Raw genomic sequence first — 24,756 nt, 5'->3', positions numbered from 1 at the left:
AGGCCTTGGCATGGGCCTGGCACCTCTGACAGTGGGGGACAGATCCCCGATGTGACAGGACTCTTCTGGATCAGTGGACACTGAAAAGCAGTGTCCACCTCTGAAAGCCCAAAGGGCTACAGGGTGGGCAGAGACAGGGCAGGACAGGCCCCCAATGAACAGCAGGGACGGGGACAGCAGGGTTCCAGAGAAGCAGACAGGGCCTGTAGATGGCGGGGGCAACTAGCCAGCCAGGTGTGGGGGCAGGTCTGTAGTCCCCTGGGGCCATAGTGGCTTGGCGTCCTGGCAATGTTGGTAACTAGCAAACAGGACCGTCCTGGCTCTGCTGCACGGACCCCCGGGCAGGGCGGGGGGGCGGGGTTTGGAGGTGCAGGCCCCTCCTGGGGATGACTCTTGTACCGGAAATCCCCTGCACCTGGCAGGGAGGGAAGGGACCCTTGCCCCACCCTCAGACCCTAGGTTGGAAAAAGGGTCCTAGGCAAAAGCTCCACGCGGAGACACCACAACCCGCTTCGGGGCAGGGTGGGGACATGAGGACTAGGGCCCACTTCTCCAACACCCTGGCCTGTCACCTTACCGGGCCTCCTCCAGGCTGGAGGTGGGAGGCCAGGACTCCCTTATCTGTCTTCAGCGGGAAGCAGGAGCCGTTGCTATTTTAAGTCCCCGCTGTGATGTGCACACATCACAGCAGGACTGGGGGCGGGAGGCAGAGCTCAGGGAGATAGGAGGGAGCCCCGCCTCTGCGGGCCACTGGGGTGGCAGACGGAGCGGTGTCCCCCTCCGCTGGACCCTGCTCTTCAGCGGCTGGATAGCTCGCACCGGTCTCGCTGGCCTGCAGGGGTGGGTGCACACAGACGGCCAGAGGTAGAGTTTCTGAGAACAACGTACTTGCTGAAATCTGAGCAAATTCTCACTCTGGAAACTCCACACCTGCTGGGGGTTGGCCCTGCAGCTCTGGGCAGAAATCCGCAGACAGCTGGGGCAGGGCTCTGCCAGGAGCAGGGGGGTGGGCCGGCCTGACCCAGCTCTGCCGGCTGCCCCGGTGGGATGAGAGCCACACAGCCACAGGAGCCAGACACCTGCCAGTCTGGGTCCCAGGGCACGTCCAGGCCCCCATCCCCGCCATCTCGGCCAGACACAGGGGGTCTCAGCCCCACAGTAGGAAGGCCCTGAGCTCTGGACAGCCCTCTTCTGACCTCCATGGGAGAGACGGGGCCCTTGGGCCACACCCTACATGATGCAGGTATGTGGGGCAGAGACAGAAAACGACAGAAACCCCAGCCCAGCCCGGGGGCCAGGAGAGCCAGGGGTCACCTGGTGCTCATGGGGGCTTTGGCCATGCCCAGCCCACAGGTGGGCCTGGGATGGCCCGAAGGCCCCAGGCAAGGGGAGGGACAGGGGACAGAAGACACGGGAAGAGCTGGTTGGTTTTTTTTCTTTTTATGAGTTTTTTTTTCTTTGTTTTTTTTTAATATGAAAATTACTTGAAAAGACCAGGGGCCAACCCCACCAGGCAGCTCGGCCAGCCACTGGCCGTGCCGATCCTAACATTCCAGATGTAAGTTACAGAGCTTAAGTTCATCTACAAAAAAAGTAATAAAAATAAAATTTAAAATGGCACCTTCAACAGAACACAACGAGACTCCCGGCCGTCCCGCGAGGCCCGCAGCTGGTGCAGGCGTTCGGGGGCGGCCCCTCAGCTCCGCTCCGGCCAAAAAGTAAACACAAAGCTAAAAACGGCTCCTCGGCGTTTGGGGAATACGCGAGACGGCACTTCTTCCCGCGGCGTCCCCGAAGGAGCGGCTTCTCTGCGGTGGGGCGGGAGGGGGCTACCAAAACCGGGCGGCGGGCTGGCGGGTGGGCGGGCGGGGGCTGTGGCCGCAGAGGCCTCGCGGGGCCGCGGGGCGCCTAGTCCTCGATGACGATGGGCTCGTCGTTGACAGGGGCCGGCGGGGGCGGCCGCAGCGGCAGGGCCTGGCTCTGGCGCAGGGCAACCGGCTTGTAAGGCCTGCGGGCCGCGCGCTTGGTCTCCGAGGATGACAGCAGCTTGCGGACCTTCCTGTGGACAGAGCGACGCCCGCGGGTGACGAGGGCGTGGTGGCCGCCCCCAGCTCACCCGTGGCCCGGGGAGGCCCCCACCTGGTCTCCTCGGTGGCCATGTAAAAGACATCGTCAGGGGCGTCAATCCAGTTCATCCGCCGCCGCTTGACGGGGGGCAGGGAGCCCCCCCGGATCAGCCGCACTTTGGTGGGGTAGGACTTCCCGTTGAGCAGGAGGTTCCGGCTTGGTCCCTGCGGCGGGGGGGAGGCGTGAGGGGGGCCCCGGGGACCGAGGGAACCGTGTGCACGCACACATTCGGGCAGGGATCCTGCAGGCCCCCCACGCCTCGCTGCCGGCTCACCCTCTTACCATGTGCCTGGTCTGCCCGTGGTTCGCCAAACCTGACGGGAGGAAGGAGGGAATGTGAGGCCCGGCAGCCGGCGGGCAGGGACCTGGAGCCACACGCAGCCTCGGCCCCGGGGGATGGGGGGCGGGGGCGGAGGACACGGGGGCCTCGGCCTGCCCTGGCCCCGGCCCAGTCCAAGCAGCCCCCAGCTGACCCCACAGCTGCTGGGGCTCCAAGGACCACCTCTGGCCCAGCCTGGAGGACAGGGACTGCCGTGGGCTCGAGGCAGGAGGCCCGGAGTCTCGGGTCTGACAGCCCGTTCCCTGGCACGCAGGCCGCCCGCCCTCGACTGCTCAGAGACAGACGAAGCCGGGTTTACAGAGTAGCCAAGCAACGCCCAGCCCGGCTGTGAACACTGTGGTGTCAGAAGCTCCCTGCAAGGTGGCCCCTGCTCAGACACGCTGCACAGACCCCAGCAGGCCAGGCCATGCTGGGCTTTCCTCCCAAAGGGGTCCAAGCGTCCCTCACTGACCCCAGGGGCTGGCTGCCTTGAAGGAGTGAACAGAAGCTTCTAGAAGAGACCAGGCCAGATGTCTCCACCCTATGGGCTGGGGCCTGGAGCTGCCAGCCTGTGCCAGTGGCCCCCAACCGAGAAGGCCCTGTCCTAGGTCGTGGCTCACATGCCCCCAGACCCTGGCCCGGCGACCCCAGGGCCGCCCCAGCCGCCCCAGCTCTACCGGCAACAGCGAGCGCAGACATGGGGGTGCTCATACCAGCACAGGAACATGCCGTGGGAGCACGCGAGCCTGTCCTGCTGGGACTAGCTCTCCCCAGACACGTTTCTCGGCCAAGGTCTGTGTCTTGGGGAGCAGCTGTCCAGCCCCCCCGCAAACCACCTGCTAGCTGGGGGCGCCCGGGGGCAGGTCGGAGGGAGGGCCACCGCACCAGGCCTGCAGCCCCCCAGCCCGGTGCTACTTACCCAGGTAAGTGCCTATCAGAGCGCCGGGCGCGGAAGGAAGAAAACACACGGTTAGTGTGAGACAGTGAGCTCACGCACTGCCACGGGCCGACGGGCTGAGGAGCAGACGTGCCGGGGGGGCCGGGTTAGTGAACGAGTGCCCCAAGGGTGCGGCCTAGGCCCAGAGCTCAGCTCATGCCTGCCCTGTGGTGACCCAGGGGGCCGGCTGTGGCCTCCCCTGTGCAGGGCTCGTGCGCGTGGCCCCAGTGCCCCTGGAGGGGGGAGAGGGCGCACACCGACGACACCCTGGGGACCCGCGTGCTAGGACTGAAGTAGAGAAACACACCAATTTGGATAAACTCAAGAAATCAAGGTTAATAAATTAACCTCGTTCACCACACGGGCTACCAAGCCCACAAGCGGTTCGAGCATGGGCTTCCGCTTTGGCGAGACGGGATCGGGGGTCCGCGGGGCGTCTGCCGCACAGGGCCGGCGAGCAGGCCGGCCCCACTGCTGATACAGGGTGGGTGGCAGGCCCTGGCAGGAGGGCTGGGGGAGCGGGGGGCAGACAGCCAAGAGAAGAGTGGGCGGGCCCAGAGCAAGGCCAGGTTGGACGGCTGCTGCCTGCTGCCATTTCCAGGTCCCTGTTCCTGGCCCGCCACCACGGGGGCAGGGGACTCTGGGCACGTCCATGCTCGCTGGCCCGTGGTGTCGGAGTGCCCACCCAGGCCCCTGAGCCTCCCATCACCAGGGGCCACGAGCGCATTCCTCCCATCTTTCCCTCCGGCCTGCTTCCCCTGCCTCCCTTCCTCACGGATCCGGCCACTGGCTGACCCTGGGGCAGACAGAGCCACTGAGACCCACAGGCCGCCCGCAGCCGCCACGCCACCCCTCTGTCAGCACCTCCTTCTGGAGCAGCCCTGGAGCCCACGGGTGACCCTTGCCCAGCTGAGAAAGCAAAGCAAGACCCTGAGCCGCTGCAGGGGGCGACTGTGGACAGGCCTGGATGCGTGGACACCCTGGACGTTGACAGCGGCACCCGGGGCAACTGCTGCCCGCGCCCTCTCAGCCAGCCTCGGTCCCTTCCCCTGGAAGCCCCACCCCTGCAGCGCCGTGGCCTGGACCATGCCAACAGCTCGGGCCTATCTGCCCCCACTGCAGAGGCCAGCGTCCCGAAGCCCCCTCACCCCAGGCAGGGCACGTAGGAGGGCTGCAGGCACAGCACGGGCAGCCGCGGGAGCGGGGGCTGACAGCATGCGAGCAGTCACAGCACGACGGCGGACGGCACAGGCAGGGGCGCCAGGGCTACCAGAGCTCGGACAGTCCGCTGACCGGGCACCCGGAGGGCGGGGACGACCCGTGAGCCGGAGGCCCCAGGGAAGGACACGGCATGTGGGGGCCTGCGAGGGTCCCCTGCCCAGGGACGCGGGAGCGGGGGGAGCGTGGGGAGCGGCCTGGCCCGGCCCGCGTGGACTGCCCCGTGAGCGTGCCCCGAGCCGCCCACCGTGCACCATGCACGCAAGAGCACAGCACCGCAGGCACCGCCGGGCGGCTTGCACGGCGCCCATGCCCGCGGCCGCCCCAGGCCTTACCCCTACTGGGCATCAAGAGACGCTTCTTCATGCTGCCTGCCAGCGCCCAGCGGCGGGAGAGAGGAGAGAGAGCACGGTCAGCAGGTGTAGGCCAGGCGGGGACGGGGCGGGACAGCCCAAGGCCGGCAGGCCGCACCGGCCGAGCACGCAGGCCCCGCCTGGCCGCCCAGCGGACACTCACCGTCTACGCCGTTGTGCTGTTCGTAGCTCCTCTTGCCCAGGATGGTGGGGGAGCCGTTGTTGATGACAGGGGCCGACTTGGCAGGGGTCAACCCGCCAAGCACACCAGATACGCTCTTCACAGGGTCGGGCTTGGGGGGGCGGGGATGGGTCTCTGTCGGGAGCGGCACAGGATGGGCTTTGTGGGAGGCGAATGGCAACAAACGCCCCCAGGCCCCACTGTGACGGGGGATGACCGCGGGGCCCGCTGGGGCAGACCAGCACCAGGCCCGCACCTCAGGATGTTCTGGGAGCAAGGAAAAGCCAGGGAGGGCTGGGCCCCACCGATCGCTGGGCACACGCCAGGAGCTCCCAGGCTCCAGACACAGCCCCCAAAACAAACAGGCCCATCAGAGGTGTCTGGGTCTGGGCCACCGGAGCTGATGGCAGGAGACTGGCCGCTGGCCAGGCAGTGAATTAACAGCTGGGCAGCCGAGCCAAGGACGTGTCCCACTAAGGGCTGGGCCACGGCAGGCTCAGGCTCGTACCTGCCAAGGCTCCCCAGCCCTTGGTGGCTCTCAGAACGGGGCAAGGCCCAGGCCCACGACCCAGATCCTAGACACCAGATGACGCAAGACCCACTTGCGCGCACGTGAGCACACTTAGCTCATGACTCTGGAATGTCCTTCACAGAAGGTCAATCATCGCCATGCCGGGAGGGGCTGACTCACAACCCGGCCCTGAGCCCAGCAAAGTAGCCAGCCCTGTGCCCTCCCGCCCTAGCGGCCGGTGGCTGAGCCGTAGCCGGCTGAGCCGCAGGGGTGCTCGCCGAGGGCACGCCCTGTGAGCTGCTGACCGGTGCCCGCGCCGCTCACGCAGCAACGGGCCTTCCTCTGGGATGGGGGTGAAGGACCATGCCGCAGGTGCCCACCATGGACGCCCATCCTGGGTATGTCCGACCCAAACCCTGGGACCCCCCAGGCCCCCCCCATAGCAGTACAAAACCAGCAGGATGGAGGATGAGGGTGGTGCAGGGACCACAGCAGCTCAGGCCCCAATCGCCCCTCCAGGCCTGGTGTGGTGCGAGGTACCAGAGGGGCAGGCCATGAGCACGGGGGGCGGTCAGCAGCAGCATGGAGGGTGCCCCTGCAGGCACCCCTGAGCACACCAGCCACGCTGTGCAGGGGAGGGGCAGGCTCACCGAGATACCGGAGCACGGCTTCCAGGGGCTTCCGCACGGCCTGCTTCAGCACCAGCGGGCTCTGGGAGGCTTCAGGCAGCCGGGCCGTGCCTGCGGGGGCTGAACAGGTCAGGGGGCCCGGGGCGGGAACCCCATCCCTGCATCCTCTGTGTCCCCCACGTGCCCCACACGCATCCCCACCCCCACAGCACAGCCCAGGAGCTGGAGGCTGGGGGCCGACACTCACACTCGGCCTTGATAGCCGCACTATTGATGGGCACGTAGGGGTGGCGGGCGGCGTGCCACGGGCGCAGGATCTCTCGGCACAGGCGGCGGGCGATGCGTGTCAGCTTGGTGGTGTGCAGGTAGAAGGCCTGTCTCGTCTTCATGGCAAACTTGGGGCTCCCGCTGCTCCGGGCTGGGATGCCGTGGGGGCTCTGCGGAAGGGGGCGCGCCGCCCCGACACAGCGCCATGACCGCGGGCCGTGCGCCCGGCCGGGCGTGGGGGCAGTGGGGGGGGCGCCCGCTTACCATGTTGCCGCGGTTTGGTCCTGGCCTCTCTCCATCTAAGCGGGTGGGCATTTTCAAGCCACCGTACTTCTTCCAGTACGTCCAGCAAGACGCGCAGAGGCGACACTGCATGTTAGGGGGACCCCAAGAATACCACTGGTAAGACTGGGCGGCTACGGACAACAAAGTTGGAGACAGACGGGTCCTTAAGCAGAACCGGTGAACAGCAGAGAGCATCACACAGCGTCGCCCGCCCGCCCGCCCGCCGAGCGCCCCCCGCCAGGACCCCAGGGCGGCACAGGGCGCCCAGCGCGCGGTGGGCCCCGAGGCCGGGGCGGGCACTTACTGTAGCAGCTCTCACAGGCTCGGCCGGCCCCAGGGCTCTGGCCTGGCGCCCCCGCGCCGTTCACCACGCCTGCCTTGACGCTACCGGCGCTGATCTGGTTCGGGTTTGGCTTGTTACTTAGGGTGAGGGAGAGAGGGCGGCCGTCACGGGGCGCCGGGCCGCTGGGCTGCGGCTCCGGGGGGCGGGCGGCCCCATCCACGCCAGGCAGGCGCCGGCGCTCTCCCCCGCGGTCCTGGGCGCAGCTGCGGCCGGCTCTGAGCCCCGTCTGCACCCCAGCTCTGGCTGGCAGAGCCGTGCTCGGCCCAGAGGAGGACCGCGTCCCTCCCGCCCAGCCCACGGCCCCCGTGGGCAGCGAGGACACGCCGGGCGCACTTACTAGTTGGGGATATAGACTTGCTTCAGCTTGCTCTCTGCCTCAGCTGCTTTCAAGCGTTTCTGGAAACAGCAAGCAGAGGTCAGGGACCCGGGCGGGGACGGGCTGCCAGTCGGGCGCGGGCGGGGGCGCGGGCGGGGGCGCGCACCTGCTGCACGTATCTGTCCGTGGTCTTCCACATGTAGTAGTACTCGATGATGCTGGTGAGGGACTTCCAGGGCAGCTGCACAGGACGGGGCCGCGCGTCAGGCAGCAGGGCCTCCCGAGCAAGGAGCCCCACCGTGGCACCACCAAGCCCCGCCGGGCAGGACCCCTCCCGAGGACGGCCGGCTTGCCACCACGCGGCCCTCCCCAACCGGTGGAGGGGGCTCCCGCCAGCCCTGCCCGCGCCACCTGTGGGACCAATGTGCTCTGGGCATGGACGAAGCACGTCTGTGGTGTGGACGCAACGTGGAAACCTGCCTCATGGCTCGCGGGACTCAGATGCCGTCTGTACGCTGTCCCCAACCTGCTGCTGAGGTGGCCACAGGCTCATGGAGGGGTCCCAGCCCCGCAGCCCCACGTGTCAGGGCAAGCGTTCCCTGCGGGCCACCTTCTGGCTGCTCTCGCTCACCGTGTCTGGGACCTCAGCGAGTCCCTCCTACGTCAGACTCCGGAGTGTGGGGACCTGGCCCTCTTCTCTGCCCTCCACGGGCCTGTCTACCTGTGGCAAGTCCCCCTCGCCTCCTGGAGGCTTGCTGGGATGCCCACCCGCGACCTGGGACATTCCTCCTCAGACACCGGTCTGCTCGCCGTGTCTGGGCCCCACCCGGGGCCCCTGCCGCCTCCACCGACGCACTCCCCACGGGGCTGTGCTCGACGCGGCTGTCCCTTTGGGAGCATGTGCGTAGTCTGGCGTGGCACAAGGACAGAGAGGGGTGTGCGAGGCCACAGGCGCTGCCCGCGCTGGAACTGCCAGTGGCTTATGGAGGGACAGTCCTCAGTGGACACGGAATAAGGATGCGTGAGGACAGGCTCAGCGGCTTCAAGAGAAGCCATCAGCGGCCACCGAGCCAGTAGGACCCTGGTCCTGCCCCGGGGAGGGGTTCCGCGCGCACATCGGGCACTCACAAAGTCTTGCTGGATGTCTGTGAAGTCTTTCCCGTACTTCTCCAAGGCCTCCTCAAACAGGCTGGCCTCGGAGGCTGACCACTCCTCCATCTCGTCCCTGCAGAGCACGGGCCCGCCCTGAGGCACCAGTGCCGAGATGGCCTTGGCGACGTCATACACACTCTTGTGCAGCGTGTCCATGGCATGGAACTGTGGCGGGACACACAGGGTCACGCAGGCCCACCCACCCACTAGGAGAGGAGGATGGACCCGGGAGACAGCTGGGGGTCCGTGGGGATGCTGGGGGGCTTGCTCCCTGGATGAGCCTGCAGGGCTGTCGTGGAGAGCAGGGGTAGACACGTCCCACGTGGAGCCAGCGGACACAGTCAACCTGTTCCTCCCCTCCTGTCCCTGCCCACCCTTGCTAGCGTGGGAACCGGCAGGGAAGCGCGCCCTGTGAGGGGCGGGATGGGGCAGGCCACCACAGACCCCACCAGCACCAGCCGGGGCCCCACTCACCAAGGTGATGTCCCGGGAGGCGGCCGCGGCGCTCATGTGCAGGCTGGGCTGCCGGACAGAGCTGCTACAGTCCAGGGCTCGCGCAAAGGTGCCCACGGAGCTGGGGTGGGGACGGCGGCCACTGAGCCCGACGCACAGACACCCCGGCCCTACCCAGAGCACACGAGACGGCAGGCCCTGGCGACGTCGCGTGGGGCTCCACTCCCCGAGCTCCTGGCAGGGCCCCCTCCATAGTGAAGGCTCGGGGTCCGGCTGAGAACCACGGGTACCCCTGCACCCTCACAAGGCCTCCCCACCGCTCGCCCAGCCCCAGAGCTCCACGGGGACAAGGAGTACGGGTGTGCCCTTCTTGGACCACTGCCTCCGCTGTGGCCCTAAGGCCCGGGTCTCAGGAGCCGTGTCCTTCCTTCTCAGCTCCCCCAAGCCCCACCCTGCTGCGTGCAGACAGCGGCCCACAGCCCGTCCGGACAGGGACACGCGTCTCTGCCCAGTCACCCAGCCCCAGGAACAGCCCCATCTGTGCCCGGCAGCTCGGCCTCTGCAGGTACCCGGCCCCCGAGGGGTGCGGGCAGGCGACCAGGCCCTGCCTCTCAAAGCCGGAGCTGCCCCAGGGCTCCAAGAGCAGTCTCCGCGTCCAGGGAAGGGAAGGGACCCACCGGGCCACCACCAGGAACTGGTCAATCTGCTTGTCTATGAGCGGGTTGTGCGCCTCCCACACCTTGGTCTCCAGTCTGGACTGGTCGCGGCCGTCCTCCTCACCTACAAGAAACAGAAGGGTGACACCAACGAGACCCTCAGATGCCCCCAGGCTCACACCACGGCCTTTCAGAACGAAGAGTCTGCTTGCTTCTGGGGACCTCGGGGACGGGCTGGAGGGCCACACGACCCCCTGCCTGGTGGGCCCAGGAGGCGAGGCTGCTGTTGACGTGCTTGGCACCCAACGCATTTTCCGCTCTGCGAACAGCACGCCGGGGCCGGCCGCTGAGGCTGGATGGGCCCGACGACAGGCTGGGGGCCTGCACAGCAGGCGTGACAACGGCGGCAGAGACAGCTCGTTTTGGGTTTGCTGATCGAGCTCCGGATCCTGAGGCAATACGAGGTCCCGCAGCTGGGACACAGGACGCCAACACGGCTACGTCCAGCACGCGTGTCTGCTCGGCGTCCCGCCCCGGCCGCACTCCACCCCGCAGACACCAGAGCTGGGCTGGAGCCCGCGATCCAGTGGACGTGACAGCTTCGGACAGAGGAAGCTCCCGGGCAGAAGGCAGCATGGACGGCACAGGAGACGCCCGGGAGGGTTCACGCCCCTGCACAGCCGGCCAGCGTGAGTGAGGGACTCCCTGGCCCACGGCCACGGCCACAACCTCTCAGGCCTGCAGGCTGCCCATGTGCCGGTGAGCCGCTCTGTGCCCCTTGCTGGTGGGGGCAGCGAAGTCCAGACTGAGGTCGGGGACCCTCACAGCTGTGTCTCCCCGTGTCAGGGCCCAGCCCACCCACCACGGAGTCTGCGTGAGCAGGTGGCTCGGGCCGGGCTCACAGTCGCCAGGAAAACACGTGCTCCCTCGCCTCAGGGAAAGTCAGGCCTCATGGCCCAGCCGGGGTCACGGCTCCCCACCGCAGGGGTCCGGTTGCCCGGGACGGAGGCACAGGCTGAGTACAGGTGGGATGTTCCCAGTGTCGTGGGTGGTGTCCTTCCCCAGGCGACCGTGTGTGACCCTTGCCTGGGATCCAACACCTCCCACCATCAAGCCTGGGGGCCAGCCCATGCTAAGCCCCTGCGGCCACCACGCTGCTCCCACTTCAGTTTCAGACGTGCTGCAGGCGGGGGTGCCATCTCGTTCCCCGGGAGGGTCCTGAGCTCCAGGAGCAAGACCCCCTCGCTACAGCACCCAGGAGCTTGCTCGGCCCAGGCCCGGGCCCCGCAGCCCTGAGGCTGCCCTCGTGGCCTGGCACCCAGGTCCCTGCCCGGGAAACTAAGGGCCTCGGACACAAGCCATTCATTCCTCCTTCAGTCAGAGCGGCCGCCATCAGGACGGCGCAGCTCATGGTGGGGCACGTGCTCAGGGAAGCCCCCAGATGCGGCCCGGAGCCAGAAGGGGGGACGCAGGGCAGGACAAAGGGACCCCGTGTGCTTCCTGGTGTCCTGGTGTGGCTCCCCCTACACGCCTCCTCACAACCAACCACCCCGAACCAAAAACCACCAGCCGACACGGGGAGGAAGCCGGTGTGCGAGCGCACACGTGGGCACACACATGTGAATGAAGCAGCACACGCATCAACACCAGACCAGCCTCGGAGAAGGGGGCCTCACACGCGTGGAGGAGAGCCGCAGGCCCCGGGAAGGGCGCGTGTCCTCTGGGAACAGCAGGCCCTGGGCCCTCGTCCAGCTGGCCCGACAGAGCCACAGGCCCACAGACCCGGCTGGGCTTGGAGCAGGGACGCGACCCTGCTGCGCTGAGAGCAGCAGAGGACGCGGGACGGAGGCAGGGCCGGCTGCACGGAGGAGCTCACGGTGGAGCCCCCCAGAAAGACGCTCACGGCAACTGGCCACAGGCTCACCCACGGGTCCTACGTCACAGCTCACAACTACCTCGGCAGAGAGAGAAGCAGGAGCGGGAGGGGTGACGGGGGACGGGAGTGTGCCTGGTGGGAGGGGAGGGGCTGGGGAGACCAGCGGGCCAAGGGCCCCAGGCAACACCCAGCCGCGGATGCTCCAGGCCTGGCACCCCGTACCAGCTCGCGGGGGAGGAATGCAGCCGGCCAGGCGCAGCCCACACTTCTCATGCCCCAGCTGCGACGGCCCGCGACGCCCACCAGACGGACACGCATAGCCTCCCCCCGCACAGGCCACGGACCACACCTCCCACGGGCAGGAGCCGGTGACACGGGCAAATTCATTCAAAAAAGTTTTTTTGGAGACAAAGCTTAGGAGAGCCGCCGGCCGCCCCCGCGCCCACCTTCCTTCAGCAGGTCGGTGATGTCCGCCTGGTACCGGTTTCCCACGCGGATCTCTCCCTTATCGGCCAGCAGGGTCTTCTGCTGGGGGTCGTAGACTAGAGAATAGAAGAAGAAATCCTGAAAGACAGCACACGATGTGGCGTCAGCAGGCCGCCCGAGGCCCCGGTGGAGCCCACCCCGCACATGGGGCGCCCGCGCCGCTGGCCGTCGCTGGGCCGCAGCCCTGCAGGACGCTCGGGGAGGGACGCGGGTGCATGGGCTGCTCGTGTGCAGCCCCCGCAGACGCCCGTGCGCCACGGAACATTCTGGATGTGACGCCCCAGCGGCCCACCCTTCTGACCCCCGCTGCCTGCATGGGACATTCGGCCGAGTTTCTCAGAAACCACGTCGAGCTGGCCAGCGCCCGTGTGGGCTTAGGAGTCTGGGCCGGAGGCCGCACCAGACACGACTACGGCACCTTCAGCACGACCAGCGGCCTGTCTGCTCACTCGCGAGAGCGAGGTGCTTCCTGAGCCAGTGAGTGGACACCGGCGAGAGCAGCCGGGCCTCGCCTCTGGGACGCACGTAGGCTGCCGGGCTCAGCCCCAGCACGGGCGCTCCCGGCACACCGCACCCTGCCCCCCAGCATCCCGCGCCTTCTCTGAGCATCTGCCCACCTGCTCTGCGGGACCGTCTGGGGGCCTGTCCCCTCCCGGCAGCTCCACGGGCTCCTGCCTCCCGCCCCCCGCAGTGCACACAGGGAGGGCTGAGGCGGGGAACACGCGAGCCACCACAGGCCACCCGCCCCTCCGCACCCCGTCCACCCCCACGGATACACGCGTGTCTGGAGACATTTTCGGGGGCCACACCCAGGGCGGAGGGGGCTCGGGGAGTAGCAACCCACAAATACACGAGGTCCCAGCTCCCGTCTGTGGTATAGGAACGCGCCGCGGCCCCAAGCCCCTGCCGATGCTGACTTCATGACGTTTCTGGCTTCACAGAAACAGAAACCCTTCCCGCTGCCCGGCCAACACGGCTGCGGCTCACGAAGGTGAGGGTCCCTGTGACGCCCCTCCAGGCTGTGCCCCTGCCCGTCCTCCAGGGCTGCAGGTGCGGCCCCGGAGACCCTGCGGCCGGCCTCACCTCCCGCTCCAAGTAGGACTTGAGGGACTCGGTCTCGTTGAGCAGGGTGACACTGCACTTCCCTCTGCAAGAGCGGGCACGGCGTCAGCGGGGCAGGGCGGCCCCTGGGCACCCTCCGGGCCGCCGGCTACCTGATGTGCGTGGCGGGCAGCGACTCCAACTGCCGGGACAGGAACAGCTCCCGGTGCCGCAGCTGGTGCTTCAGCTTCTCGGGCAGGTCCACCATCTCGGGGTTCTCCATCTCCTCCTCCAGCTCTCCTGACGGGCGGGGGTCCCATGAGCCCACCGTGCCCTGCCCGCGTGCCCCTCCCCCCAGCCCGGGCGGCTCCCCGCGGGGCACGGCTCTTACCTTCCTCGCCGTTGTCGGCCCCCGGTCCGGTCTTGTAGCAGACGGACAGGGCTAAACGGACAGACAGACAGTGCCCGGACGGGGGTCAGCGACGGAGCACCAGCCGCCCACCCACCCAGCCGCCCACGGGCTGTGGGGAGAGGGAGCAGGGAGGGAGGGGTGGACACGGGGCCGAGGGCCTCAGAGGGGACAACGGGCAAGGGACGGCCCGGGTCAGGTCAGTGGTGTGTCCACCGTCCCACGCGTGCCGGCCCAGGGGGCCTCAGCCACACCTGCAGGCCTGGACCAATGATCCCGCAGGGAGCGCCCAGGATTCACGTGCGCGCACGTGCGCGTGTGCGTGTAAGTGCGTGTGTGCGTGTGCACGCGCGTCAGGGTACCGGGAAGCCCAGCCCGGCACACGGCACTGGGGGTGCAGTGCCCCTGGAGGCACAGTGGAGGTCTGGGGCAGTGTTGCGGGGCGTGGGGGGCCATGCGAGGGCAGGGGCGTGCAGAGGTCAGCCACCGCTCGGGGCTCCTGCACCTGGGCAGCCCTGGGTCTCTATCCGGGTCTCTCAGCCGCCACGCGGCCCTCCGCTGCCCCCCTGTGGTGGCTGAGGGACGTCCCCGGGTGCGCGGCGCAGACGCAGGCCGGGCTGCCAGGGGAGGCGGTCCTGTTTGCTCCAGGGACGTGGGCCGGAGCCTGAGCGTCCACACTGCCGGCCTTGCGCCTCCCTGCCCACTCGCTGCCCCCCACCTGCGGACACCACCTGTGTCCACACGTCCCCCAGCCAGCCCACCTTCCGCTCACACCTGTCCTGGGACAGCACGACGGGCCCAGGCAGCGTGGCTAGGGACGGGGCCAGTCAGTCATCCTGGGCCCCTCCCCAGCCTGACACAAGCCCACCGTGGCCCATCAGAGCCGCCCTCAGCAGGGGTGCAGAGGGGCCCCAGGAGTGGGAAGGGCTTGGGTCCTATGTGCACCCCCAGGACACTGGGAGAGCTTCCCACAGCCCCGTGCCCCCCACCTCAGCACTCCAAGCCTTCCTTCGGGCTCAGCCTCCAGGACCCCGGGGAGTCACAGCTGGGGAGGCAGCCTGTGTGTCCTGGACCACCGTGTCCTGGTCCTGGACCCCACGTCAGGGGCTCCGCCCCCCACCCAACCTAGCAGCGAGCTCCGGGCGTCTAGGGAGGTCAGCTGTGCCTGCCATTCTCCCAGCACAGAGGGTCCTGCTCTCAGGACAGCTCTGCGTGGGCATGCAAGGCTCGGGGAAGGGGCTGTGGCCACGTGTGCTGTGACCTGAGGAGACCGTCCCAGTTCCCTCCAAAGGGTCAGGACTGAGCGGACAGCGGCTGGGACATCCCACAGAGGCGTCACTGCTGCGGGTGACCCATGTGGCCCGGGGGCATCTAGCCTAGGCTGGGGCTTCTGTCTCTGAAGAAACCCTGTCAGCTGACGGACGGGAAAGGCCAGAGGCCTCCGACTGAGCAGTGGGCTCCCCGGGTCTCTCCCTCCTGCTGGAAGAAGGGCCGCAGAGTGACCGCACACCCGCCCCTGACACTGGGCGGCAGCACGGGCACCACAGCGGGCGGGTCTCTCCTGCGCTGCACCAGCAGAGCCGGCTCACAGAATGTGGCTGCTGGGAAAACCACCAGAAGACTCAGCGGCCAGCACAAAGTGTGGTGGCTCCCAGAACACAGAGGGAAGGTCCTGCCCGGGGAAGGACCCCATCATGCACCCCACTATAGTGCTCTGGGGGACCCTCAGGGCCACTGCCTCTCCCCCACCCCCACCAGCTCCCATCATATAACACCAGCCCAGTGCCCTCCTGGAGCTGACCTCCATGGTGCCCCACAGCAGCAGAGCCCGGCCGTGGGGACACCGTGGGCCGCGTGTGCCGGGGCTAGAGACCATGCCACTCTGGGCTGGGCAGCGGACACAGGTGAGGAGATGCTCAAGCATCAACACCCCAAGTCAACAGTGACCCCGGGGTCCCACCGTTTACGTTTCACCTACGACTGGACACAGGCCACCGGCATCATGAGTGCACAGTGGCCAGTGAAACCAGAGGGGGGCATAAAGCGCACCAAGGCCCAGGCCCACAGCCACCCCACGAGCCCAGACATGGCCCCCGCTGTCCCCTGGGAAGCCAGGCAAGGCCAGCCAAGCACCAGCTTCTGTGCACCCCGGTGGTGCAGGGTCTGTCCCAGGGCCCCGCTGAGCTGTGCTGATCTGCCGGGGGCCCCTAAATGCGCCTCAGTGCTTCCGTCCCTCATCCCTGAGGCCCTGGGAGACCCGGTCCTGGACCCACTGCCTCCAGCCCCTCTAAGACCCAGGGTGGAGGCCGCTGTGGCCTGGATATGCAGCCTCTCCCACCATCATGATGGGGGACAGGGAGGGGTCCCCCCAGCTAGGCCATCCTGGCTCCCCCGTGTCTGGATCCCCAACCCAGAGGGACAGGTGGGGCCCACGCCTGCCCAGACACACCGGATGAGCTCATGAGAACAGCACCTGTGCCCAGGTGGGACGGCCTCTTAGGCCAGCACTGGGGGACCAGCGGCAGACAGACTCCACACCCGCTTGGAGCCGTCCTCCCCCGACAGAGGCCAGAACCCCAGCCCAGGCTGAGGCAGCTCCCACCCCAAGGATGGGGGCGCTGGGAATCCCCCCATCACGGCTGGCTGGAGGGGCCACGTGGGACCCTGGGGCATGGAAGCAGGTGCGGCCCAGTCCCCAGACTGTGGCTTTCTGTTTGCGAGCGGGGACACTGGCCCCTGGCTGGGAGGCGGCTCACGCTAAGCTGCTGGGAGCCCCTCACACCGCAACTTCTGAGACTCAGGTTCCAACAACAGACGGACTCTGTCTCGAAAGCACAGCTCCAAGCAGCACTGACAACCTTCCAGTGGGGGTCCCGCCCCTCCTCTCCCCCGCCCACAACATCCAGGCAGTGCTCCCCAAGTTAACCCTGTGAGCAAGAAACCCCAGGGAGGCACACCAGGTCGGCGGCCCGGAGAGGCCTCCAGGACCCCAAGAGCCAACCCTGGGGTGGGGGGCGCAGGGCAGGTGGGATCCGTGGACCCAGCTGCGCCCTGGGCCACCCCCATGGGAAAGGCCGAGACTCACTGGCGTGCTTGTCTGCCAGGGCGATGAGGGTGCTGGAGATGTCTCGTCTGCGGTAGAAACACACCACCTTGGCCTCCACGTTCCCGTTGGCCGTCTGCAACAGCAAAGCAGGGACTGAGAACACACGCCCCCACCGTACCGCTCCCAGCAGAGCGGCCCCCAGAAGGGACCTGGGCTGGGACCTGTGACCCAGGGAGGGATGCACGATGGACCTAAGCCCAGTCCGGGCTCCTACCCACCCTAGGTCTATCTTCCCTCCACCCCTGGTGCCATCTGCGGACACAGCTGACCCTAGCCCACAGGCCCAGATTCACTCCCGGTGGCCTCTGTGTCCCTCCCATAGGTCTTGCTTGCTCAGGGCCAGAACCTGGTGGACATCTGGTCACCAGAATAGGACAACCATGACCCGAGGTTGGCCAAAGCCTGCCGTGCCCTCGGCCCCTGGAGCACCTGCCTTCCGGCACCCCTCTGGGCCTGACCAAGGCCAGCACCCCCGAGCTGACCCCGGTGTCGAAACGGAAGCAGCCAGGGCCTTCCGGAGGGCTCCATCTGGTAAGCGTCCTACTCTGGAGTTCAGTTCAGGTCCTGATCGCAAGGTGGTGGGATCGAGCCCCACGTCGGGCTCCGTGCTCAGCGGGTGTCTGCTCGAGATCCCCTCCCCCACTTCTCCCTGCTTGTGCTCGCCCTCTCCCAAATACATCCATCTTGAAAATATACCCAGAGGCAGCCCACGAGAGACTGGAAGCGAGCGGTCAACGCCCCAGCCCTGGGGAGAGGCCTTTACGGACCTGCATGGAGCTCCACAAATACGGGAGGAGAACAGAACGCTGAGGGAGAGTCTCATGGGAAGAGGGGACCTTTCCTCAACTCACAGGGACATGAGGCTTCTATACCACGACTCCGTACAACTCAGTGCTGGCATCTCTATTGTTAAAATCATCTTTACGACTCAAAAGTTTTAGTTATTTAATTCCGTGAAGCCGACAGTCCTTCAAGAAGTCTGGGACTTTCCGCGGGTGAGCACGAAGGCCAGGCAGGACCCACTCTTGGCCCCACACACTTGCACACACGCGCAGGGCTGGGCCCCGACAGCAGCCGCCCTCCAGCGGAAGAATGGAAACTCTCCTACCGAGTATCAGAATGGGGGGCACCAAGAAGGCTGGGGGGGCACCCAGTCGGCAGCCCATAGGCACTAAACCGTGAGAGGCACCATTCGCCATGACAGCTACAGACCTGGGGACACTCTGCATGCACAGGCTTCCTGAGGCTGCCCCATGAAGGACCCCGGATCACCACAGATCTCCTAGGAACGGTTCCAGAAACTGCCCGTTGGGGTCCAGACGAGCCGCGTCCACCGGGCTGGGGATGCCCAGGATGGTCATCAGGGCCACATGGGCATGGAGGACGAGGTCGGACCCATGGCCACCGAAGCCTCATCCCTGGGGTGGGATGGGATGACTGACCTGTGTCTGCAGGGCACAGCCCGCGGCCCCCACTCAGGGCCCTGCTGGGGTCCCTGCACCCCAGCCCTGGCAACGGGCACTGCCCTGCACAGCCTGGGTGAGGCCTGGCTCAAGCCGGGCCCTGGAGACCCAGGACACCCAGGACTCCCTCTCCCAGGAGCTCCCCTTGCTGGCACTCAGGACTCCCAGGGGCCCCACCCAAGCTGCGGTCTGCACACATGGAGGCAGGAGGCTGGCAACTGTCTCCTGACACGAGGAGAGTGTGCAGGGCGGGGGCAGGCTCTCTGGGCGGGTCTCAAGACCCTCCTGGTGGGGTCCACAGCCCCAAATGGTCTAACCTTCAGTGCTCTGTCGTATCTTTCTGAGATTCCCACATCCCATGCGCCAAACCAGATGCCGGTCTTCTAACACTCCAGGACTCCCTGCCAGCCTCTGCTACCTTATGGCACCTCTAGCCTGGCTGCCACCCACGTCCCTCCCCAGGCCCCTGCTCCTTTTCTTCCAAAACAGCAACTTCCGCCAGCGCTGTGCAGATCCACCCAGCTCCGAGGAGAAACGGCAACAACTACCCTGAAGGCCACAGCCCAGGGTCACTGCGCTGATGCAAGGCAGCTCCACAGGGCACCTCGTGAAAAGGGACTCAGCGCGACAGGACCACTGCTGTGGGTCTGCAGAGACTCCCTGTTTACGGAAAAGGGGCAGAACACAGTGCCCCTGCCCCCTGCCCGCCACCACCCCCTCCCGCCTCCCGCCCCCACCTGCCTCCAGCCCCCACCTGCCTCCAGCCCCCACCTGCCTCCAGCCCCACCTGCCACCAGCCTCAGCTGCCTCCAGCCCCCACCTACCGTGCAGCCCAGCCCTCGTCTCCCGCACTCCCTACTGACCGCACGCTGGACTCTGGGTCTCCGGGGGCAGCCTCAGCTCCTCAGCTAAGCCCAGGTTCTGGTTTTATTCCCATCAACAGCTCCGGGTCCTCCTTCGCACCCTGGACTGCCGCCCACCACGTCCCAGGCCCCTTTCTCTGCAGCACCGGTGCTCCTGCCAGACCCTTCCTTTCTCCTACAACTGGTCCCACCAGCGCAAGGATGTGGCTTTCCACGTTCAAGGTGTCCTTTGAACACATGGCGCCTTTGAGCAGTTCTTCCTGTGCCTGAGGGGCCCGTGGGCGCAGTGGCCCCACTAGGAGGGCTTGCAAACAGACCTCCGGGCAGCCCCTGCTGGAACCCGGCCCGCGAGGTGGATCTGAGTCCACTTCTCTAGCCAGGATTGAGCCCCACATCCCACGGGGCAGCAGGAGAGGCTGGTAGGGCCCAGGGGCTGAGGACGCACCAGCCCACACTGTGCCTGCAGACCAGCACCTCCTACCTGGCTCAGCCACCCCCACTCTCCACACTCTGTGGTGCAGGGAGGGTCCCCTAGCTGCCTGCCCTGCCCTGCCCTGCCCTGTAACGGGGCTACAGGCACGCAGACACAGCGTCAGCTGCGGCCACTGCCGGGCCAGGCCCCAGCTATCTGCGCCTCACCGTCCCCCACTGGCCCCACAGGTGGTGCGACTGCCCTCTCAGCATCGGAGCCACAGCGAGGGTCAGAGGCCAGGCTGGCCTGGTCAGAGAGGCCACCTCCAGCCACCTGCTGACACAGCCACCTGAGACCCAGCGTCCACGGCGACTGCAGGATTGGCCCCTTGTAGCCCCCCACCATGCTCTCCACTGCCATGGTAGGAGTCCCCGAGTCAGCACGTGCCAACAGGTGGGTGGGTGACCACGGGCTCCTGTCCAGCTGTGATGCCGTCCACCCCTTCTCCAGCCGTCCCTGGCAGGTGGCCAAAAGCGTCCCAACAACAAGGTGCCTGGAGGGCTCATGTCCCAGCAGGGGCCCCATGATGTCCTGGTTGCCTCCCTGGGCCCTGCCAGGCTGCTCCAACCAGCCTCGAGGGCACAGGCTCCCAGCCCCCCATGGGCCACGTGCAGCAGGAGGCTCTTGGTGAGCAGGGCCAGCGGGTCAGGCTCAGCTGCGACCCAGTCTGGTCTTCGGGGGACCAGCACCCTGACCGCCCCGCCCCGTCCCGCGTGACCCAAGAATCCCCAGCCACAGTGCCGCACAGCCTGAGGTCCGGGACGGAGCACCGCGGGGGACGACGGGTCTCTCCCTGGGGAGGGCCCCTCCCCCGGCAGCCCCAACACCTCAAGGCATGGAGAAGCCGCAGGGAGTCCACTGACCCAGGGCCGCACCCGCCTCTCCCCTCGCGCTGCCCAGAACGCCTCCGATCAGGAGGCCAGCAGGAGAGGCAGGGAGGGCGGCCGGCGGTCTGCAGGCCTGGAACAAGGGGAAAGTGGGTGCCTCAGGGAGTGGGAAAGAGGCAGCAGGTGGACAGGGAACCCCCAGCCAGGGGGACTCCACAGGGCGTCCACCCCAGACGTGTGCCAGACGTCCCTGCCCTGCTCAGGGCCCTGCTGGACACACCCCTGTATGAGGTCGCAGGGACCTCCCTGCCCGGCTCTCCAAGGAGAAGGACCCGGGTCTACGCAAGTGATCCTGGGGACAAACGGACCAAAGGGTCCAGGGTCAGCCCTGAGACCCCAGGTGGCACTTGAGCCCCAGCCCCGCAGGCCACGCGCGCACACGCTACCTTGTTGAGCTCCTCGATCCTGCGGATCAGGTACGGGTTGCTGGAGGAGTTCTCGAAATAGACGTAGTCTGCAACAGGAGGAGAGAGCGTCACCCCACAGCACGGAGCCCTGGAGACCAGCGGGGCCCTGACCCCCCATCCCCACGCCCTCAATTCTAGGGGCCGTGACACAGGAGGGAATGGAGGAGCTCGTGCCCCCAGCATCTCGGAGGGAAAACGAGGGAACCTGAGACATGCTGGTGGGTGCTAGGCACGGGTCCAGGATGAGGGGGAGGGGGCCACCCCCAGCAGAGGCCTGCAGCCACCCGCGCTATCCCAGGGACCCACACCAGTGGCCCCCAGTCACACAGGCCGCGGCAGACAAGCGAGCACAGAAACCAGCAGGCCTGGAGCCCACGTCAGCGTGAGGGGGGCTGCTGGGCCCCTGCACGTCCTCCCCCGGCCCCGTGCACCCCTGGCAGTGAACGGGGAGACCAGAGCTTCCTGGGCAGAGGCCAAGCTCACTGGGACGGGGACAACGTCAGGTGCCGGAGGAACGAGGTCCAGAGATCCTGCCGCCACCTGCCAGGTCCCCCAGAACACGTCATTATGAGCATCCCTCCGGCTCCACAGCGGGCGGCCTGGCTCTGTCTCAGGGAGGCTGGCAGGCTCCCACGGAAGCCCAGGGCAGCCACGAGGCCGCCCTGATGCTGCCAGTGCTCCACGGTGGCCAGGGCGGAGTCAGCGCCAGGAAAGGGCTGGGCCGCGGTCCCTACCAGCCTGCACCAGGAACGCCGGCCCCCGTCCCCTGCTGCTCACACGGAAGGCCCGCAGGCCCTCCCCCCGCAGCTCTGCAGAAGACGAGGGGAGGCTCGTGGCAGCTGGAAGCCGCTTAAGACCTGGCCACGGCCGAGTGCCACACCGAGCACAGCCTCTGCCGGAGGACCTAGCCCAGCCCCACCCCCACCAGAGGTCCCACGGGTACTGGGGGGCCCAAGCGAGCACCTGCCTTGCACACTTGTCGGCACAGGTGGAATGCGTGACTTTTATCTCGTAAATCGTCGCTCAAAAAGCCGTTTCTATGCAAAGTTACCAAACTTCCATTCTAAGAAACGCACGTGGCTCTCCCGAGGCCTCCGGGGCCTGCGGCTGGCTGTCCGAGCAGGTGCACCCCGCCCCCCGCGCCCCCACCTGTCCCGGCGGCCGGCCACAGCCCGGCGAGCGCCCCTGCCATTCACAGAACTGCAGGCTTCGGGCGAGCGAGCTTGGCTGCGGGTACGTTACCCGTTGTCAGTGACAAAAGCAACGCGACGAGACAGAGAGCCCGGCGGATGCCAGCACACGCGGGAACACGCGCGACACAGAAACGCCGGAGGGAGCAAAGCTGCTCCTGAAAATGGGCCGTGGCGGCTCAGCCTCCCATCGGGCAGCAAGGGAGAGCGAGAGACGCTGCGAGGGCGTGCGGGGCGCGGTGAGCGGGAGCCGGGCAGGAAGGGACGTGCGGCGGCTCTGGGCCAGAAGCCTGCGGCTCAGGGGAAACGGGGCAAACCCAAGCTCGTGCCAGAGAACGGGCAACCCTGTGCCAGTTGAAGAAGTCAGGCTCCAGGGCACCGAGGGGCTCGGTCTGCAGGGCCTCTGCCTCCAGCTCGGGTCATGCTCTCCGGGTCCTGGGATCGAGCCCCACATTGGGCTCCCTGCTCAGCGGGGAACCTGCTTCTCCCTCTGGCCCTCCCCCCGCTTCTGCTCTCCCTAAAATAACAATCTAAAAAAGAAAAAAGTAAGGGGGTATCGGCCCATGGATTTAAAAATTCTTCCAACTGTAACCACAAAGTAGAAACAGGCACAGAAAGAAAAGAGAAGAAACGGCCCCCCAGGCCCAGGTGGCATCCCTGGGGACCCCAGGCAACACCAAGGGGGGACCCGACGCCAGTCCCATGCCCACTGTACCCGAGAGCAGACGTGGAGACCACGGGGGAACTGACGCAACACCGCAGCCCCCGGGGTCCGTCCCAGAATGCAGGTTGGGTCAACGTCGGAAATCACCGCAGGGGAACGAGGAAGGCGGGCCGCGCGGTCTGAGCAGACGCAGGGACACACACGGTGCGGACAGGAACTCTCCAGCAGCCTGGACAACAGAGGACACCGCCAGGCCGGCCACAGGCGCCCGGGGAGCCCTCGGCTACCCTCACACTGTCCCTCTCCTCCCAAGCAGGAGCACGCCAGGCACAGCCCCGGGCAGCACTCCCCAAGTACAGAAATCCCGAGTCTACGTGGAGGTGACTGACATGGTCGGGGGGGCGGGGGGCGTGAGCTCGCGGGACACATGTGGCACTGAGGAGCGTCCCTTCAGCCAAGGGCCCACGGTCCCGGGCAGGGACCTGGGGGCAATGGGACAGCAGCAGGAGAAGGGAAGGGACAGCCGCCCACACAGGACCGCCAAGGGGCCGCGGGGCCACACGCGGAGTCGGTCTGGGGCCCACGGGGCGGAAGGCTCTGCCCGAGACGCCAGGCAGGCACTAAGGCGGCATCGCCACACCACAGAGCCTCCATCAATGACGCTGGAGGGAGACGGTCAGAACTGGGCACGGAGCTTTAGCTGACAGGATCGTCTGCGTCACCGGGATCCAAGGTCACCGCCCTGCGCCGTCCAGGGCAACCGTGACGCCCGCTAGTACGGACGTGTGGTGCTGCTGACACGTCTCACCGTCACGTCGGACGAGAAACCCACGCAGAGCGTGCGAACAGCATCACAGCACAGCGGCCCGTCCCGTGCGCCCTTCCCTCCTGCTGTTCCGCCTGGCACGGCGGTAACCACCACGGGAGGGGCCTGCACTGCCCGCGGCGCTGACCGTCTCGCGCATCGGGAAGCAGGGCCCCCGCGTGCCCGGTCCGGAGGGCCTGCTGCAACCCTGGATGAGGCCCCGTCCCGGCACTCGGGGTCGGCCCAGCTGCGCCTCCCGCAGGAGCGCGGGCCACGCGGTCGCCCCACGGGGCTCCCAGAGCTTCCGGCGCCGTTGGCGGTCACCACAGTGGCCTCGCCTGGTCAAGGTGCGGCTCGGGGGCAAGTGCGCCAGGTCACGCAGCCTCACAGGACGGTCAGCAAGCAGCTTCCGAGCCACACGGGAGAGCGGTGGGTGACAGCGGCCCTTCTCCTTCCCCAGAACTTCAGTTTCTCCCCCAGATTTAGGGAACCGCAGTAAGATTTAACCCCTGCCGCACACTGGGCTGCCGCAGGGCAGCTGAGTTGAGCGAAGACGAGATCTACGCGGGGTCGGAATCCACAGAGCTGGGGACAGTGACGCGCACAAGGGCGGAGGAGGTCACGCCGACCCGCAGGTCCCATGAGGCAGGAGACTCACCCGTCCCCCACGAAGCCCCCAGCCCCCAGCACCACGTCTCTGAGCCCTCACGCAGTCGGGAGCCTCCCACGGTTTCCACTCCGTCCCACGTGCCACACCTGCGCCAGCTGGGGTGCCCCGGAGACACGGCTGGGGCAGCCCCCCACCTGCACCCACGAGCGGGGCCCCGAGGCAGGACAGTCTCTGGCCACAGCGCATGGCGGCCCCCCACACAGCGAACACGGACCCGGCCTCGCGGCTTCCCGGGGGAACCGGCAGCGGGAATCGCAGAGCCACGGGAAACCAGTATGACGAGGGAGCCGGCCCATCCGGTGAGAAAGGACACCGGCGACGGACGACAGGGCACTCGTGAACGTGCAGAAAAGAACGGAGAGCTTCAAACTTCACGTCGCCCAGCATCCAGCCCAACACGGGTCACGGCTTGACAGTGAGACCACGGGGGCGCCAGGGGGACACAGTCGGCTCAGGTCGTGGTCCCGGGGTCCTGGGACAAAGCCCCGTGTCGGGCTCCTCCCTGCTGAGCGCACACACATTCTCTTACTCTCTAATAAAGAAAACCTTTAAAAATTTTAAAAAAGGGGCTCCTGGGTGGCTCAGTGGGTTAAAGCCTCTGCCTTTGGCTCAGGTCATGATCTCAGGGTCCTGGGATCGAGTCCCACATCGGGCTCTCTGCTCAGCGGGG

General features: G+C 67.2%; 1 protein-coding gene across 1 annotated transcript; it reads right to left on the bottom strand.

Annotated features, from left to right (window-relative positions):
- Positions 1-1,856: 1,856 nt before the first annotated feature.
- On the bottom strand, positions 1,857-24,272 carry LOC111148503 (metastasis associated 1). Its single transcript, XM_022505106.1, has 23 exons — positions 24,173-24,272; positions 23,420-23,754; positions 22,663-22,741; positions 20,737-20,804; positions 16,645-16,738; positions 13,542-13,592; positions 13,324-13,450; positions 13,193-13,256; positions 12,070-12,187; positions 9,769-9,871; positions 9,113-9,212; positions 8,615-8,803; positions 7,653-7,727; positions 7,508-7,566; positions 7,132-7,247; positions 6,807-6,958; positions 6,523-6,712; positions 6,297-6,386; positions 5,118-5,270; positions 4,937-4,972; positions 2,410-2,441; positions 2,140-2,291; positions 1,857-2,059 (listed from the first exon to the last, which is right to left on the bottom strand). Exons 1-23 carry the CDS (start codon positions 24,270-24,272, stop codon positions 1,909-1,911), a joined length of 2,634 nt encoding a protein of 877 aa, XP_022360814.1. The 3' UTR covers positions 1,857-1,908.
- Positions 24,273-24,756: the final 484 nt, after the last annotated feature.

The sequence above is a fragment of the Enhydra lutris genome, unplaced genomic scaffold (assembly GCF_002288905.1).
Source record: "Enhydra lutris kenyoni isolate GAN:26980312 unplaced genomic scaffold, ASM228890v2 scaffoldscaffold20, whole genome shotgun sequence".
In the NCBI taxonomy this organism is placed as follows: domain Eukaryota; kingdom Metazoa; phylum Chordata; class Mammalia; order Carnivora; family Mustelidae; genus Enhydra; species Enhydra lutris.
This window is presented reverse-complemented; position numbering and strand designations above follow the sequence as displayed.

Coding starts and splice junctions, on each gene's coding strand:
- LOC111148503 (XM_022505106.1), bottom strand. CDS start 24,272: ATGCGCTGTGGCCAGAGACTGTCCTGCCTCGGGGCCCCGCTCGTGGGT. Junction 7,728..8,614: donor CAGACATCCAGCAAGACTTT/GTGAGTGCCCGA, acceptor CGTCCTGTGCAG/CTGCCCTGGAAGTCCCTCAC. Junction 2,060..2,139: donor ATGGCCACCGAGGAGACCAG/GTGGGGGCCTCC, acceptor CTCTGTCCACAG/GAAGGTCCGCAAGCTGCTGT.